The sequence below is a fragment of the Rhodamnia argentea genome, chromosome 10 (genome assembly GCF_020921035.1).
Source record: "Rhodamnia argentea isolate NSW1041297 chromosome 10, ASM2092103v1, whole genome shotgun sequence".
Taxonomy (NCBI): Eukaryota; Viridiplantae; Streptophyta; class Magnoliopsida; order Myrtales; family Myrtaceae; genus Rhodamnia; species Rhodamnia argentea.
In genome coordinates this window covers 7,243,218-7,259,899 of record NC_063159.1, presented here as the reverse complement: position 1 = coordinate 7,259,899, position 16,682 = coordinate 7,243,218, and the positions used below count along the sequence as shown (strand labels likewise).

Sequence of the window (16,682 nt, the reverse complement as noted above, 5' to 3'; positions counted from 1 at the left end):
AATGTTTCTTCCTTTTTCCTAGGGGTAAGCGGTTCCCGGTCCGGTCCGGTTCTCATACAAAACCGGGAACCGGACCGGTGGTCCCGGTTCCCACTTTTCGGAACCGCGGACCAGACTGGCCACCCTCGGACCCGGGAACCGGACCGGACCGTCGGTCCGGTCCGTTCCCAAGCGGTTCTAAGGGTTTCCGGTCTGCGGTTCCGAAAAGTGTATGCACACTTTGATAGAAGACGTGGTTGAGTTCAAGGTCGAGGAAACAAGGATCGGTGTATCACGAGCTCGGCGGAGTCAAGGCCTCTTCAATTGGCAGCTTCAGATTGAACTCTAAATGGCCTAAACCTAAACATCAAGCAAACGTTAGGTTTGTTTTTTAAAAAAAAATTTAAAAAAAATGACCGGTCCAATCCGGTCCTGGGCCCCGGAACCGGGAACCAGATTGCCCGATCACCGGTTCCAATTTTAGGAACCGGGAACCGGACCAGATCCCCTTAAAACCAGGAACCGGACCATTGGTCCCGGTCCGGGTGGTCCTTTTTGCTCACCCCTACTTTTTCCGTGCCAAATCTGAACCATCCACTCAAATTAGAGCAATCCCATATATTCTCTCTCTGTCTCTCTGTCTCTCTCTCTCTCTGTCATCCCATCACCCTTGCTCTCCGGCCGAGTCTTTATTGTACGATTCTTGATTCATCTATCTGAATCTGATCACAAATGAATTCAGAAGGAACAAAGGAGATCAGCATGGATGATGTTATGGAAGAAGTTGGAGGGATGATAGACAGATTGTTGGAAGGAAGGAAAAAGAGAGGGAAATACATTCCGCTGATGGAGCCCGAAATTCGCCGGCTTTGCACCGTCGCCAAACAAGTCTTTCTTGCTCAGCCCAATCTCCTCGAGTTAGAAGCCCCCATTAACATCTGTGGTAATCCTGTGCTCCTTTCCCATCATTTTGTGCGATTGTGGTAATGGTAATGCATAGGCAACGAAAGATCGCGGGATTGTGGACTTTTCTTCCTCTGTAATCATGCGATCTTGCTCCCCGCAATATGTCATTGAGATTCAACCAGGCAAAAGATTGCGTGGGTTGTGTTACGTTTATAGATATCTCGCCGAGGAATTGGCTTATAAAGGTGATGCTTGTTGCTCAAACATGGAGTCCAAGGAATGGCCGAGAGACCCGAGAGAATCTTGTCGTTCCGGGGCTCTTTTTAACAACACCAGACTTGGATAACAATAACAATGTCGGCTCGGGTTTTGGAAAAACGAAATGCATTACGAGAGTTCATTGCACAAGACAAAACTGAAGTCTCGAGTAACTCCAAGGTTTGATGCGGCGAATCCCATCAAATTGGATTCACTTATTGTGCTCCTCAAAACCCTGCCACTCTTCTTCTCCTCTTCATTTCTTGTTCCCACGAATGTCCAACTCATGATAGCGAAATGAATTTGCTGCTGTGAATTTATCGATGATCGCAGAAGATTTCTTAAACTATCAGGAAATGGGCTTAACATACGTGCTATGCATTAGTTAACATTGTCCTTTCTAGTATGAAGAACTCCGGCATTGTTTGCTAACAAGGAATGCTAGATGTGTCAAGGAAATTTCAGAAGTTCCTGTTTGCTAGAACGACAAGAACAGAAGTACTAGAATGGTGTCGATGCTCAAATGTTTCAACGGGAACTTGTTCCACCGGTGTTTAGGCCGGTTTGGGTTACAACGAACACGGAAATATGTACAGGTACGCCAAGCGAATGCTTGAGCGTTGGTTCTGCTTCTTTCTGGCGTCGATTTTCCTGGGACTGCTGTCATAGAATGGAACGTCGGATAGCTCAAATTATCTTGCATCAATTTTTTGGATTTAGCCTATGAAACAACTTCATGAAATGATTTTTCTTCTCTTACATCTTCAGGGGACATACATGGACAATACCCAGACCTACTGAGATTATTTGAAAGCGGTGGTTTCCCACCGGATGCTAACTACTTGTTCCTCGGAGACTATGTCGACAGAGGGAAGCAAAGCATAGAGACCATCTGCCTCCTCCTAGCCTACAAAATCAAGTTCCCGGACAACTTCTTCCTCCTCCGAGGGAACCACGAGTGTGCCTCCATTAACCGGATCTACGGCTTCTATGACGAGTGCAAGCGTCGCTTCAGCGTCCGTCTGTGGAAGATCTTTACGGATTGCTTCAATTGCTTGCCGGTGGCAGCAGTGATTGATGACAAGATCATCTGCATGCACGGTGGACTCTCGCCGGAGCTTGAGAACTTGGATCAGATCAGGGGCCTAGAGAGGCCCACGGACGTGCCGGACCAGGGGCTATTGTGTGACCTGCTTTGGTCGGATCCTGATAGAGACATCAAAGGGTGGGGCGAGAATGACAGGGGCGTTTCCTACATATTCGGAGCCGACAAAGTGGAAGAGTTCCTGAAGAAACACGACCTCGATCTAATATGCCGTGCTCACCAGGTCATTTTCGATTCGCCTATGCATCAAGATTCTTTCTGTTCAATGTCATATGCAAGAAACTCATTCTGGATCCAGCACACCGTAATTAAGAACTGAAAACAAAAGATATATGTTAGAATTACGCATTTTATTGGAAAGTACTAGTGTAATTGAGATTTTTCGAGCAAACAAACAGGTTGTCTCTGTCGAATTCGATCGAAATGAGGGAATGCATTGGCAATACCTGTTAATTGGCCATGAATCTTTTGCTCTATGGAGATGATGTTGCTGACATTTTGGCTGTAAAATTGTTTTGCAGGTGGCCGAAGATGGTTACGAATTCTTCGCAGACCGGCAGCTGGTAACCATATTTTCAGCTCCTAATTACTGCGGGGAATTCGACAATGCTGGGGCGCTAATGAACGTGGACGCGAGCTTGCTATGCTCGTTTCAGATTGTAAAGCCATGGGGTTGAGGAAGGGTGACAACAAACGAGCAGAGTACTTCTGCAACTCACGGGACTGAGTAGTTTATTCCTAAGCTTCCTGTCATTTCCAAATAGGAATTGATGCACAACAGTGCAAAAAAAATTCGCAACTCGAGATGCCGGACAACTTTCAAAAGGAAGGTCGAGCTCAAGCTCGTTTTGGGTTTGCGTTTGTAGCGGAATTCAGCAGATGATTCGAATACCGATGATGTAAAAATCTGGAGTCGAAGCTTTGAAAGGTGGTGTGAGTAATGCCTCATGCAACTTCATGCACATCCGAAGGAAATTGACAGTGAGACTAGGCAGACAATGGCTTGATTGTTGTAAAAATGCCTATCTAGCAATGTTCACTTCAGTGTTTCTGTGATCCTCCGGCAATAGATGGGAATAATAACAGACAACGCAATCGACTCCATAGGACTGGGCGAAAGATCGAGCATCTGGTTCGGATGTATCAGATTTCGTGTTCGAACGACAGAGTCCTCTGCTCATATTAAGCCGCTCGGGCATCGGTTTCGTTCACGGTCGGTTTAATCCGGACTTTGTTATTGGCCAAATTTTCTGGGGGAGCATGTCACCCCTTCGTGTCCGCCATTTTAGCACTTCAGTGAAATCATAGTTTAGTCACCTGAATGCAACATCTACTAAAATGTAGGACATAATATATTTCATGTCATTGATTTCGAAAGAGCAAACATGTTTATCATGATTAAATGAACAAAGATCATACACCTTCCAGTCGAGCTCTGGCAAGATGACAGTTCAAGGCAGAAAAAAACGAGAACCTTAGTGGCGTTGAGAAGAAAATAAAATGGGGTAATGCCACGAAAAACTCCAAACTAGTACAGCGGTGACAAATTTACCTAAACTAATTTTTTAACCATAAAAAACACCAATCCGGTACATCTATGATGAATTTACTCCAAATTAATTTTTTAACCATAAAAATCATAAACTAGTACATACGTGACAAATTTATCCCAAATTAATTTTTTAACCATTAAAAACTCTAAATGGGTACACTCTCGATAAATTTACCCTCTTTTATTTTTTGTAATATCGAATTAATGCCACGAAAAATCTCAAACCAATACACTCGTGACAAACAGAAGGTAAAAATCCAATTTGGTATACCCATCCACTGCTATGTGCCATTTAACTTAGTAATTTTATGATAATATTTAATGAAAATTAACGGAGAGTAAATTTATCATATGTGCACCAATTTGAAATTTTTGATGGTCAAAAAATTAATTTGGGGTAAATTTGTCACATGTGAATCGGTTTGAAATTTTTTGTGATTACAAAAATAGTTTGGGGGTAAAGTTGTCACATGTGTACTGGTTTGGGATTTTTCGTGATCTTAATGATGGCATGTGAAGCAAAAAATATCATTAAGGGCTTTTTTGTCTTTTCCTTTTTTTTTTTTTTTTTTGCTTCTAGGTTAAAAGCCATACCTTATATATTAGGACTATATAGGTAGTAGCCGTTAAGGGGGGAAAAAAAGAAAGAAGAGAAAAGTAGTGAAACGCAAAGTATCGAATATAGAGAAAAAAATAAAAGAGAGTCGTGATCGCAATCTCGAATGTTCTTAATTTCTTTGCACCCCAATCTTGTGAGAAGATTATCAATTGTCTCGAAGACTAGTAGATTCGCAGAGCGCCTTTGTGTGGAGACGTAGCCCAAGTTTGGGTGAACTTCAATAACAAATTCTCCCGTGTATTTTTCTAATTCTATTCTTTTATTATTATATTCTACTAGTGTGGATTGTTTGTTTAGATTATATTTTTGGAATTGGTGTGCGATTCCCAACAATTAACCCAAATAAAAAGCAAGCTTGACAAGGAACTTGTATGGTCAGAGACAAATGAAAATGACACGCGATCCGATGAACCCGAATTGAAAATTGAGATCAATAAAGATGGCTGTAAAGACGAGCGGCAAATAATGATGGACGTGAGACGATTATCAAAATGATTTGATTGCACTATTCGAAAAATAGTTCAGGAATTAATCGAACCAATTGAAAAGTTTAAGACTTGATTGCATTCCATATGTGAGATTTAGGACTTCAGGTACAATTTCCCGATTTCTTAGCCAATTCAAACTAAGCGGTATCTCTCCAGCCAAATGTAGGGAAAAGAATTTACTCACAACTCACAAGTTATCCAAAAGACTGCATCGTTTTCATGAATACAGATGAACATTAACTACAGGGAGAAACCCGATCGAACAAAGCATCTTAGAAATAGACATCTAGGATCGACAGTGGACATGATAATCTATTATTCAAACCATCGGTGGAAACGATGATGAATGCTTCTCTATAAATAATCTTACATTTAACTCAAATTAGCTCAGAGAGAGAGAGAGAGTAGGAAAGAAGAGAAAAGAATGAACATGGCTATGGCTTTCGTTGGTCGATTGGCGCTCCCGCTCCTCGGTCTCCTTCTCGTGTTCAGCTTTGTCCGGGGTGACCAGGATACAACCGTAGTAATTAGGATTTGCAACGACAACGTTTACGGAAGCGGGATCCATGCGGAAAAAGCGAATAGTACGTCCTCGAGGATATGGCGACGGTGATGGTGAACCACCCTAACTGCGTTTACTACACTAATTCTCCTTACGCTGAAGCAACGGCTCATGGCCATGCCATTTCCAATACATTGCTCATCTACTGAATGCGCTACTTGCGTAAGCTCTGCGAAGAACCAGCTACCCATCATTTGCCTGAATAACATTGGGGGTCAGATGCAGCTGCAAAGCGGTAAGACGAGATATGAAAATTTCTTACTCTCGAATTAGAGAAAAGTTTTTGAATACTTTCTATTGCGAAAGGCAGATGATGAAGATTAGACAATATATGATCATAGATCTATAATTGTTGATATTAAGATGGACAAAATGATCATTGGAAGCATGAGGGGCGAATGGTAGATCGACATTTTTGGACCCCTCACTCACGTAGTCTTACAAAATATCACATGGAGAATTAATTTCTAGTCAATTCGTTAATGTGACTTAACGACAGTCAAACGAAGAAAGTACCTCATATTTTACAAGGTATCTAATAAAAGTCAGACCGCCACGTTTTCATTGTTAGTTTATTGAATCTTTCAATCGCATGAACATATATAAATCGATAAATAAACATACCCAAATCAAAAGAAGCCATTGTTGATCCGACGAGAGAGAAGATGTCCTCTTATAAGTATGGATTTTCACCACTCTCCTTTATAATAATTATGATGAAGTGTGTATTTTTTTTTCCTCTTTTGTAATTTTGTGAAAACGTAAGAATGTGGAAGCGTACGAATGCGATAGCCGTTATCCACAAAAATAGACCTTATATATAAGGAGTGATGGGACCAATCCTAGAGCTACGAAATCTCAACCGTCCGTCAAAGTTTAAAGATAAGGGCTCTAGAAGTCCAATTGAATGTGACAATTATATAACAAATATGTGCCCAAAATATATTTAATTAAATAATAAACTGATAGCTCACATATTTGGGTGGATTTCGTCAAATCCAACATTCAACTTTCTGGTACTTATGTAAATAGAGGGAGAGAGGGAAACTGATGAAAGAAAACCTCTACAAATTGACATTGAGGATTCATCAATCCTTTTTTAAACTTGTTTTCATCAATATCTTATGAAATATTGGAGGAAACAAAGATAGGAAAAATGATCCAAAAAATCCTAAATCTAGTGCACTTTTGCCAACTTAGTACTAAACTTTTTAATTGTGCCAATTGAACCTAAACCTTTTCAAGTTTTGCCAATTGAGTCCATCCAGCTAATATTGGCTGGAAATCGCCGACGTAAATGTCGGTCATACTATGTGGTTAGGCCGGTGCTGACGTAGAGAATTTCTAACAATATTATGATATACTTTTGATTTTTTATCAATTAGTTTTTTATTTTTTGATTAATTTTTTTTCCATTCTTCCTCCGTCGGTTGCCCGGCCTTAGCCATGGCCGGCAATCGGCCACGCATGAGGTCATCCTCGTTAGCCTTGGGCGAGGCCGACCATCATTGGCCTCTTAGGAGATCACCCTTGGCAAGATCCTGGTAAGGATGACATCGACCGAGGCTGGCGGGTCACCGTCGCCGGTAGTTATGTTTGGCCCGTCGTCGGCCATGGCCAATGCTCGGTGTCCGGTAGAGGAAGAGGAAAAGAAAAGCCAAAGAAAAGAAACGAAAAGAATAAAAACAAATTCAAAAAATATTATAATATAATTATAAATTTTCCGGCAGAGCTAAGTAGGATGGCCAATGTCCATATCGGTGATTTCTAGTTAATATTGGCCGGAAGAACTCAATTGGCAAAATGTGAAAGCGTTTAAGACTAAATTGGCATAATTAAAATGTTTAGGAATGAATCGAAAGAAGTGTACTATATTTATGACTTTTTTTGGACAATTTACCCAACAAAGATGTAATTTGCTTACTTTACCCAAAAAAAAAAGAAAGATGTAATTTGCTTTATATAATCTAGCTCATAACTTGAATAGATGCCAAAAAACGAAAAAGAGAGAGAAAAAGTTGGTAAGAAGTTAGCAAGGATAGACATCATTATGGCTTTTGTTCGTCCAGCTGCGATTGCTCACCTCCTCCTCTTTTTCGCTTTCGATTTGGTCCGGGCCGCTCTAGTACAACCATAGTGAACAAGATTAGTAAGGGCAATGTTTATAGAAGCGACAATAGAAGCACTAAGGTGAGTCAGCATCGACTTGTGTCTCTCCAAATATTACCAGGGTTGGCCTCGCAACTTTGATAGGACAGCTATCCATGATAAGCTTTCCACACTCAAGCACAAGGAGCCGGATGCTTGGTATCGAGAGCGTCGAGAAAACCTCCTAACTTGTTTTGGAGAATGACAAAAATTTTCAAATTGTTTAAGATATGATGGAGATTTTTTCAGGTCATACTCATGGAGAAACCTTATTCAGATTCTAGATTTTGCGTCTAAAGCTCTGAATATTTATTTAGTGGATATCAACAATGCGACAAGGATATCAGCATCTCTCATACATGGATAATGTCAAGGCGTTTGGCATCTTCAATATTTATGCTAAGTCTATTTAGACTGATGATCTATTCACAGTATCATATGTTATGGAAATCTATTCAAAATCAGAATACAACAATATATAGCATCAATGAGTGATCTCGACTGAGGTTTCGATCGTCAATCTTAAAGATTGTTTTGCGACACAGCTCATCATGCGAAACATCTTTATTGATTGACAATATTTTTGAAGACAAGATAATCTTTCCAATCGAAAAACTCTACTTATGGAAACCCAATTTTAGTTGTATGGGCGATTGAATCAGTGGGGATTTTGCTTTTATTTGTTAACGGGTACTCAATCTCCTTGAAGTTTTCGTGTCCAACGAGTGGATTGGAAAATGATCCTCTCAAGTCCGTCCAACGGCTAAATTGGAAGTGGAGGAGTATAAAAGGGGATTCTGGTGCTGAAGAGAAATAGAGTTCTTGCATATAAAATTCCTAAGGTCAAGAGGGCTTCAATATAATTTTGTCTTATGTGAGCTTCAAAAATGTAATCTCTAAGAGGCATCGAAAAGAGTGATTGTGTGAGATAGTGTGATCTATCGATATGAGAAACATCGCTCATTGTAACATTTTATTAATTCACTTGTGAAATCCAGCTAGTGGGTTTTCTGCGTGGAGAGTGGACGTAGGCTTGCTATAAGTCAAATCACTATAAATTTTGTTTGCAATTCTTCTATCTCTTAATTTTTATTTACTGCATCTGATAATATTTTACACACTGGTGAATATGATTATCGTATAATCTGTCTTCAGCCTCTAACTTCAGATGATAATCTTGACTGTTTTAATTCCGCATTATTTAGTCAAGAGTTTCAAAATTACTTGTTCACTCTCTTCTAGATGATAGTGCTAGCCTTCACACAGAGCACTACCTGACCTCTCATTCAATGCACATTAGAATCTAGATCCCATTTGTTCTTCCCTTGCTCCTTTTCTTGTAAAATTTGGAGTGAGGCTGTGAGTTTGTTTTTGATTTTAGGGTAGCATGGTCGGTTTAATCCAAACTTCGTTATAGGGATGACCGGTTTGAGAATCGGTTGAGGTTCCACCTGAAACCTATCCATTGGGATTGATCTTCCATTTTTTGGAATCTCGAATCTATCATGCATATCCTGAAACCTAGAACCTACCCAGTCATAGATTTCAGGGTCTACCCAAGTTCCACCTACATTTTTAATTGAATGATTACAGTTAATCATCATCTCTAATGGCAACAACTTGTTGCTATATTAACTGGCCACCATTCATATTTAGACACAGGAAGAATACAAAATATTAATAAAGTGTAAGTCTCAGAAATGTATATCGCCGAAAATGGATGCTCAAACTAGTGGTTCCAGATTACACACTCATCATTGCTCTATGGATTATTGCAAGACTGCGCGAAACTAAAGAACAAGAAAAACACAATGACTTGTTCTAGGTTCCAAACTATCGGAGGAAACAAACATTAGTGCTACTCTATAGATAGTCTTACACTTAACTCAAATTTGCTGTGTGTGTGTGTGTGAGAGAGAGAGAGAGAATAAAGAATGAACATCGCTATGGCTTTTGTTCGCCGATTTGTGCTCTTGCTCTTTGGTCTCCTCGTCGTGCTCAAATTTGTCCGAGGTGATCAGGATACGACCATATTAAACAAGAAGATTTGCAGCGGCAACGTTTGTGGAAGGGGTGATCCGTACGTAGACAGCGCATCGTATTTCCTCGTATGTCAGTTGCAACTTTAGTACTGTAGGATGAGATATGAAGTCAAAGTTTAGATTGCAAAATTTACAAAAGTTTAGTGACCACCCGTTAAAATTATTAATAAATATTTCTCGCTCAAATAATAGCTAGGACACAATATAGGAAGAATTACCAAAAAAAGTCCTAAACCTATTGTAATCGTGCCAATTCAGTCTTCAATATTTTTCTTTGCCAATTGAGTCTTAAACTTTTTGTATTTATGCCAATTCAGTCCATACGGCCAATTTTAGCTAAAATTGCTGATGTGGCATAGTATTCTAATTTTTTCATATTTTTTCTTTTCTCTCTTTTCTTTTTTGCCCTTCTTCCACTAACCGGTCGCCGGACCTCGACGATCGACCGTGGGCAATTGAGGTCGACCTTGCCGGCCTCTAGCGAAGCTCACACCCCCTCCCCCCTTCCCCCTTCCCCCTGTCCCTCGGCCACTAGTGAGAGCGAGTTTCGTCATCGTCGAGCGAGGTCGACCTTGCCCAGCCATAGCGAGGTTGACGTCGGCATTGCCGGGTGAGCCTCGTCCATCGTCTCGTCGCCAATGGGTAAGGTTCGCCCTTGCCGGGGGTTGTCGGGGGTGAGCTTTGCCACGGGAGGTCGACTTGAGTTACCGACTTGAGGAAGAAGGGAGGAAATTAAACAAAAATAAAAACAAAAATAAAAATAAAATGTATAATAACACAATTGAATTTTTTAAAAATATTATTAAAAATTATCCACATCAGCGATTTCTAGCCAAAATTAGTTGAATGAACTGAATTGACATAAATGCAAAAAGTTTATGACTCAATTGGCAAAAAAAAAGAAGAGGTTATGATTGAAATGATACAATTACAGTAGATTTAGAACCTTTTTAACAATTTTCTCACAATATATCTCAGTTCTTGATTCCGAAAGACCAAACGCGTCTATCGTGGTTAAATTAGCAAAGATCATATAACTTCAAGTCGAGTTCCGGAAAGATCACAGTTCAAAGCAGAAAAAATTGACAACCTTAGTGAAGTTGAGAAGAAAATAACAAACAGGCCTGACAAGGAACTTGTATCGGCAGAGGACATTGAAAATGACCCAAGATCTGATCAATCGGAATTGAACGTTAAGATCAGCAAAGATCATTGTGAACGCGAGCAACAAATATTGATGGATGTCACACAGATATCGAAATGACTCGATTACAATTTTTGAAAAAATTACTTATGACATATTTGAATTAATTGAAATGTTTAGCACTTAATTGGATTCCATATATAAGATTTAGTTACTTCTGGTACAAATTTCCCGATTTTTTAGCCGATTCGAATTTAGCCATTTCTCTCCAGCTAAAAGTAGGGAAAAGAGTTTACTCACAAGGGATCTAATAGACCGCATGGTTTTCATGAATACGGATGAACATTAACTATGGGGAAAACCGGATGGAACAAAGCAAAGCATCTTAGAAATAGACATGTTGGATCGGCAATGCGTACTGATGGACATGATAATCCACCACCCAAATCATCGGAGGAAACGAAGATGTGTGCTTCTCTATTTATAGTCTTCCACTTAACTCAAATTGGCTGCAAGAGGAGAGAGAGAGAAGAAAACAATGAACATGGCTATGGCTTTTGTTCGTCGATTTGCGCTCGTGCTCCTCGGTGTGCTTCTCGTGTCGAACTTTGTCGGGGCAATCCGGATACGACCATGCTAAACAAGTTCTGCAACAGCAACGACTATGGAAGCGGTGATCCATATGCGGACAGCGTATCGTATGTTCTCAATGATATGGCGATCGTGACGGCGAACCACCCCGGCTACGATTACCACACCTATTCTCCTTATGCTGAAGCAACGGCTTACGGCCATGCTGTCTGCAATTCAGTGCTCTCCTATACCGATTGCGCTACTAGCGTAAGCTCCGCAAAGAGTCAGATACTCAGCAAATGCCCGAATAGCCTCGGAGGCTGCTTCACGATTGTATGATGAGATATGAAAACTACGTGTTCACAGATTAAAGAAGAGGCCCCGAGTACTTTTCTATCCGGTGTTTCCCTTTCAACTTTTTTCTTTGTTGATTATCAAAAGGAGCAATCTATCCCAGCTGTGGAGATAGTAAAAGCTTGTTCCTGAATTAAAAGTTTAAAGACATTTGTGTTGCGTCGTTCAAGTAGGGCAAATTGTTGGGATATGTGATGAATATTGTACTTGGTCCTGTCCGATTAAATGAAGAACAACATGATCTTTTTCTTCTTCTTTTTCCCCTTCGGAGGGGGATTGTTTTCGTAAACGATGATATCTATAAATGGAAAATCACTAAAGTTTCATATTCAGAGATTGTCAATATTGTACCTAAGGGTGATTTTCGAGTATACAAAATGGGTCTATCAAAAGTTAAAGTTGAATTTCAGTGTTCACCACTAAATCGCAATTACAAAATCGCGAGGCACAATATGCAATGAACTAGCTCAGGGCGTCGCTGACTCATGAGACAAGATCCAACATAGGTTTCATTTCGAGAAAAATGCATGATTTGAAAAATATTTTCTAAAAAATAAAGGGTCTTATCGCTCACAAAAATGAATGTACAAAAAATATTTTGTATCGTTTACGAAAAAATTTGGGCATAAATTGTTTTTGATAATGTACCTATTTTTCATTGCCTAATTATTTTGAGCAATACAAGCGATCACTTTTAAGCAAACATTTTCTAAATCTTTCATTTTTCGCGAAACGAACAGAGCCATAGTTTTCTAACTTTCGACGGATCGAATTTACTAAACTCAATTGAGCAATTCCTACTAGAAGATTGTAGAAAATTTGCTCTTACGAACAAGGAAGCTTAAAACTAAGCTACATGGAGAGAGCAAAATGACCTAAATTTTGCCAACACGCCGTCATCATCCAAGTTTGATTTGCAAACGTTAGGAATTTGACTACTACGGGCCGCTCTTCCTTACGCATGCCAACCGATCGATGAAATTTCAGGACCGCAAGATGAGATACGAAAATTACCGGTTGTCGTAGTAGAGAACCCACCGAAGGGAAAGTTCGTCCATTCTTCCGCAATATTACTGTCGGTTGAGGAGGACTTGAATGTAGGCAAGATTTCTTGGCTTGGACTTGCACATTTTAATTAGCCAATTCTTATGCTGGCGTTAAAGTTCACACCAGATCTTTCTTTCTTTGACCTTGAGTCAGAAGGTTTAGGACTAAATTGACACAACCGAAAGGTATATGACCGAATTGGCCGCCGAGGAATAGGTTCGGGACTTTCCGGATAATTTTCCCCCTTTTGAAAGATCACAAAAATTTTCTAATGGCACAATATTTCTCATGTCATTGATTTTGGAAGAGCAAGTATGTCATTTATGATTGAATTAACAACGATCATATACTGTGAAATCGCCCTCCGGTAATACAATAGTTCAAGGCTGAGAAAGATGAAAATCTTATCGAAATCCGAAAAGATACTAAGGGGGGGAAAAAAGAGATAAGCCGAACGAGGTACGCGTATTGCCAGAGGTGAAAATGAAAACGAGACGAAAACTGAATACGATGTTGAGATCAACAAAGATCATTGTATACATGAGCGGCAAATAGTGACGGACGGCTTTGTTACCATGTGGTTGATTTGGTCATTGGCAAGTTCAACAGAATTTTCAGGCAGTTGAGACTGAGCCATATCTCCCCCAATCACATGTAGGGAAAAAGATTTGCTTCGAATTCTCCGTTTTGGAAAATATTTTCCTAAAAAATGATCACCGATATCTCTTACAAAAATGGATAAACAAAAAACATTTTTGCCGTCCACGAAGATGTTCATACATGCATGAATTGTGGCCGGTAACAAATTTATTTTTCATTGACTAATTAGCTCGAGCGATACCAGCTATCACTTTTAGGAAAATATCTTTCGAACGATTCATTTTTTTTTTTTTTTGCAAGAAACAAATAGCCCAATGTGTCTAATGGACGGTGCTATTCTCATGAATACAGATAAAACTTGCGTACACGGAAAACCGGATCGAAGAAAACATCTTACAAGTAGACTTCCAGGATCGACAAAACATATGATTGGATGTAATGTTCTATTATTCAAATTGTCGGAGGAAACAAAGCTAGGTGCTTCTCTTTATAGGGCCTCACACTTGAACTCAAATCAGCTGCAAAGAGAGCGAAAAGAAAGAGCCAGAGAGCGAGAGTTGGCAAGAAAGAGGAGATAAAAACATAACCCATGGCTTCTGCTCGTCGATTCGCTCTCCCTCTCCTCGGTCTCCTTTCCGTGTTCGCTTTTGTCCGAGGTGATCCGAATGTGGCGGCAGTAAACAAGATTTGCAACGGCGATTCTTACGAAAGCAGCGATCCTTACGCGGACAGCGTGTCATATGTCCTCGAGGATATGGCGACCGTGACAGCGAACCGCCCCGGCTACGACTACTACACCCATTCTCCTTACGCAGAAGCAACCGCTTACGGCCATGCTTTCTGTGATTCATCGCTTTCGTATACCGATTGCGCTACCTGCGTGAGCCATGCCAAGAGCAGGATAGTCAACGAATGCGGCAAGAGAATGGGAGTTCAAATGCAGCTTCAGCACTGCAAAATGAGATACGAAAATTACCAGTTCTCGGAGTAGAGAAGAGATCTCAAACACTTTCCGTCTAGCATTTTCCTCTTCTTCTTTTTTTCGCCCTTTTCCAATTGTCGAAAAGAGCAATGATTATCTCAGATATGGAGATAGTCCAAGCTTACTTCTGAATAAAAAGCTTAAGACATCTCTCCTGCTTCGTTGAATTACGGCAAATTGTTAGCATAAGTGATGAATATTGTACTTGGCTCTCGTTCAACTGAAAGCAGTACATCATCATCATATGTTATTTTTTTTCTTTGTTTTTGCCGCTAATAGTTGCTTTATTAGGTACACCATATTGACAACTGCAAAACTTTACAGCTTTTCTCCCCTTAAACCATGTCTGCCCCTGTGGGAATGGAACTGTTTTGTAAAATCAAAGGGAAGTTCACGGCGCCGCCATTGATCGCTATGCTAGATTCAACTGCGAATGCAGTGATGTGTGCAGTTGAGACCTCCTAGCTGATAGACCGATAAATTTGAACCTCGTTCCTATCTGACCAGATCATTTCGATGGGATTAACTGAACTGAAACGAAAAGGAAGTAGGTGGGAGAAAAAAGACGTAGTTTTAGTGTCATTTGCAAATGCAGTTGATTCGACCTTCCACTCGGGCTACGTCTACTCTCTCAGGCTAACATTTTCAGACTAACAGCCAGCAATAAGGCCGGAGGATACAAAGATAATTTTTTTATTTTTTATGTATAGGTTTAAACTGAACTCAAATTAGCTGCAACAAAGGTGGAAAGAGTTGGTAACAAATGAAAAGATAAAACAGAGGTCATGGCTTCTGTTCCTCCATTTGAACTCGCTCTCCTCGGTCTACTTTCCGCGTTTGTGAAAAAAATTGTTAGGACATGTGATCACTCTTTGTTTCGCTAAAAACTTTTATTATAAACCGAAAATGTTCATATCCTCCTTCGTGTTGATGAATTGCCATCCCGCAATGAATAGGAAAGGCAAAGTAACACCATTAATTATCCAGTATAGAATGTTAGTCCCAAATTGATTCCTTCTTTTCAAAGTCATAAATAATTCTCCAAAATATGACTAGACATTGGTGCTTGGACCCGGGAGCCTGATGCTCGGGCCCTGATCCCCCGTAACGTGCTTGAGACCCCGGCAACCCAAGTACCTTGCTCCCATGCCTAAGACCCCAATGCACATGCAATTTATCCAAGCCCAGGCCTCGGTACCCGAGGGTCGGCACGGGTCCTCCGAGCCTGGTCCCAAAATCCTCGTGATGAAGCTCGAGTACCCTAAGACCGGGTACAGGTCCCTGGTGTCCTAACCCAGAATCTGGGTTGAACTCGAGAATTTTTTTTTTTGGGTCAAACGTCCATTTCCTGTGACAAACATCAGAAAATCACATCCATATTATTTGTAGAATACAGTCAATAAAGGGAAACGAAATCATTTTCTGCCAAGATAAACTTCTTTGAAAAAAAAAAAAAACTTCAAACCAAACTCATTTGCCCTACGATAACCGGAATCTTATTAACTGCGGGTTGTCTTCCTTGCGCAATCTGATACATCACGAGATCGAAATCTGTAAATGGTAATGACAAAGTATATTTCATGTTTTCTCAACAGTTTGATTCTCGTGATCAGTTTTAGTCCGAATGGTATCGGGATTCAAATGGTGCTCCACGATTGCACAATTTGATGCCAGGATTATTCGATCGCGGATTAAACAAAGGGTCTGCAATACTTTAATCCTACCGCTTTCTTTTTCAATGAAAGCAATGGGTATCCCACATTTGGAGATAGTACGAGGATACTAGTTTGCTAGGATATGTGGTGACACACTTGTACCTTTTCTTTTCCTTAGATTTGATGAAGCGCTAAATATATAGGAGAACCGCCAAAAAAGTCATAAACCTATTGTAATTGTGTCAAAAATCGTAAATTTTTTGTATTTGTGACAATTCAATCTATCTGATTAATTCTTTGGCTGGAAATCGCGGACATAGAGCAACCTTCATTTGTGCCAATCCCCGCCTTTGCTCAAATTGGGTCGGTCCTTCATGTTGCCACTCATGCATTACTAAATATGAAATCGCGGAGAGATAACTCACTCCTCATTTAACTTCCCAGTTAATAAATATATCCATTCAACACTCCGTAATATTGAGCCATTCCATGAAATGGCTATTTCCCACAACCAAAAGTCATGTGTGCGGATAGGTGGAACTGACACTCAGGCTCCATTTGTTTCAAGAAACACGAAAAATTTGAAAAGTATTTTTTAAAAATGATCGTTTATATCGCTCAAAATAATTAATCAACGAAAAGTGTTGTGGTCATCGATAATAATTTAT

At 40.1% G+C, this 16,682-nt stretch overlaps 3 protein-coding genes across 3 annotated transcripts in view; 2 read left to right on the top strand and 1 right to left on the bottom strand.

The window, feature by feature from the left end:
• The window catches only part of LOC115750563 (protein FAR-RED ELONGATED HYPOCOTYL 3), an 874,908-nt gene that overhangs the window by 378,582 nt on the left and 479,644 nt on the right, over positions 1 to 16,682 (bottom strand). The gene's annotated exons all lie outside the window — the stretch shown is intronic.
• Positions 628 to 3,387, top strand: LOC115750561 (serine/threonine-protein phosphatase PP1-like). Its single transcript, XM_030688016.2, has 3 exons — positions 628 to 922; positions 1,912 to 2,471; positions 2,770 to 3,387. Exons 1-3 carry the CDS (start codon positions 712 to 714, stop codon positions 2,923 to 2,925), a joined length of 927 nt encoding a protein of 308 aa, XP_030543876.1. The 5' UTR covers positions 628 to 711; the 3' UTR covers positions 2,926 to 3,387.
• On the top strand, positions 13,967 to 14,368 carry LOC115750583 (antifungal protein ginkbilobin-like protein). The gene has a single exon (XM_030688053.1). It carries the CDS (start codon positions 13,967 to 13,969, stop codon positions 14,366 to 14,368), a length of 402 nt encoding a protein of 133 aa, XP_030543913.1.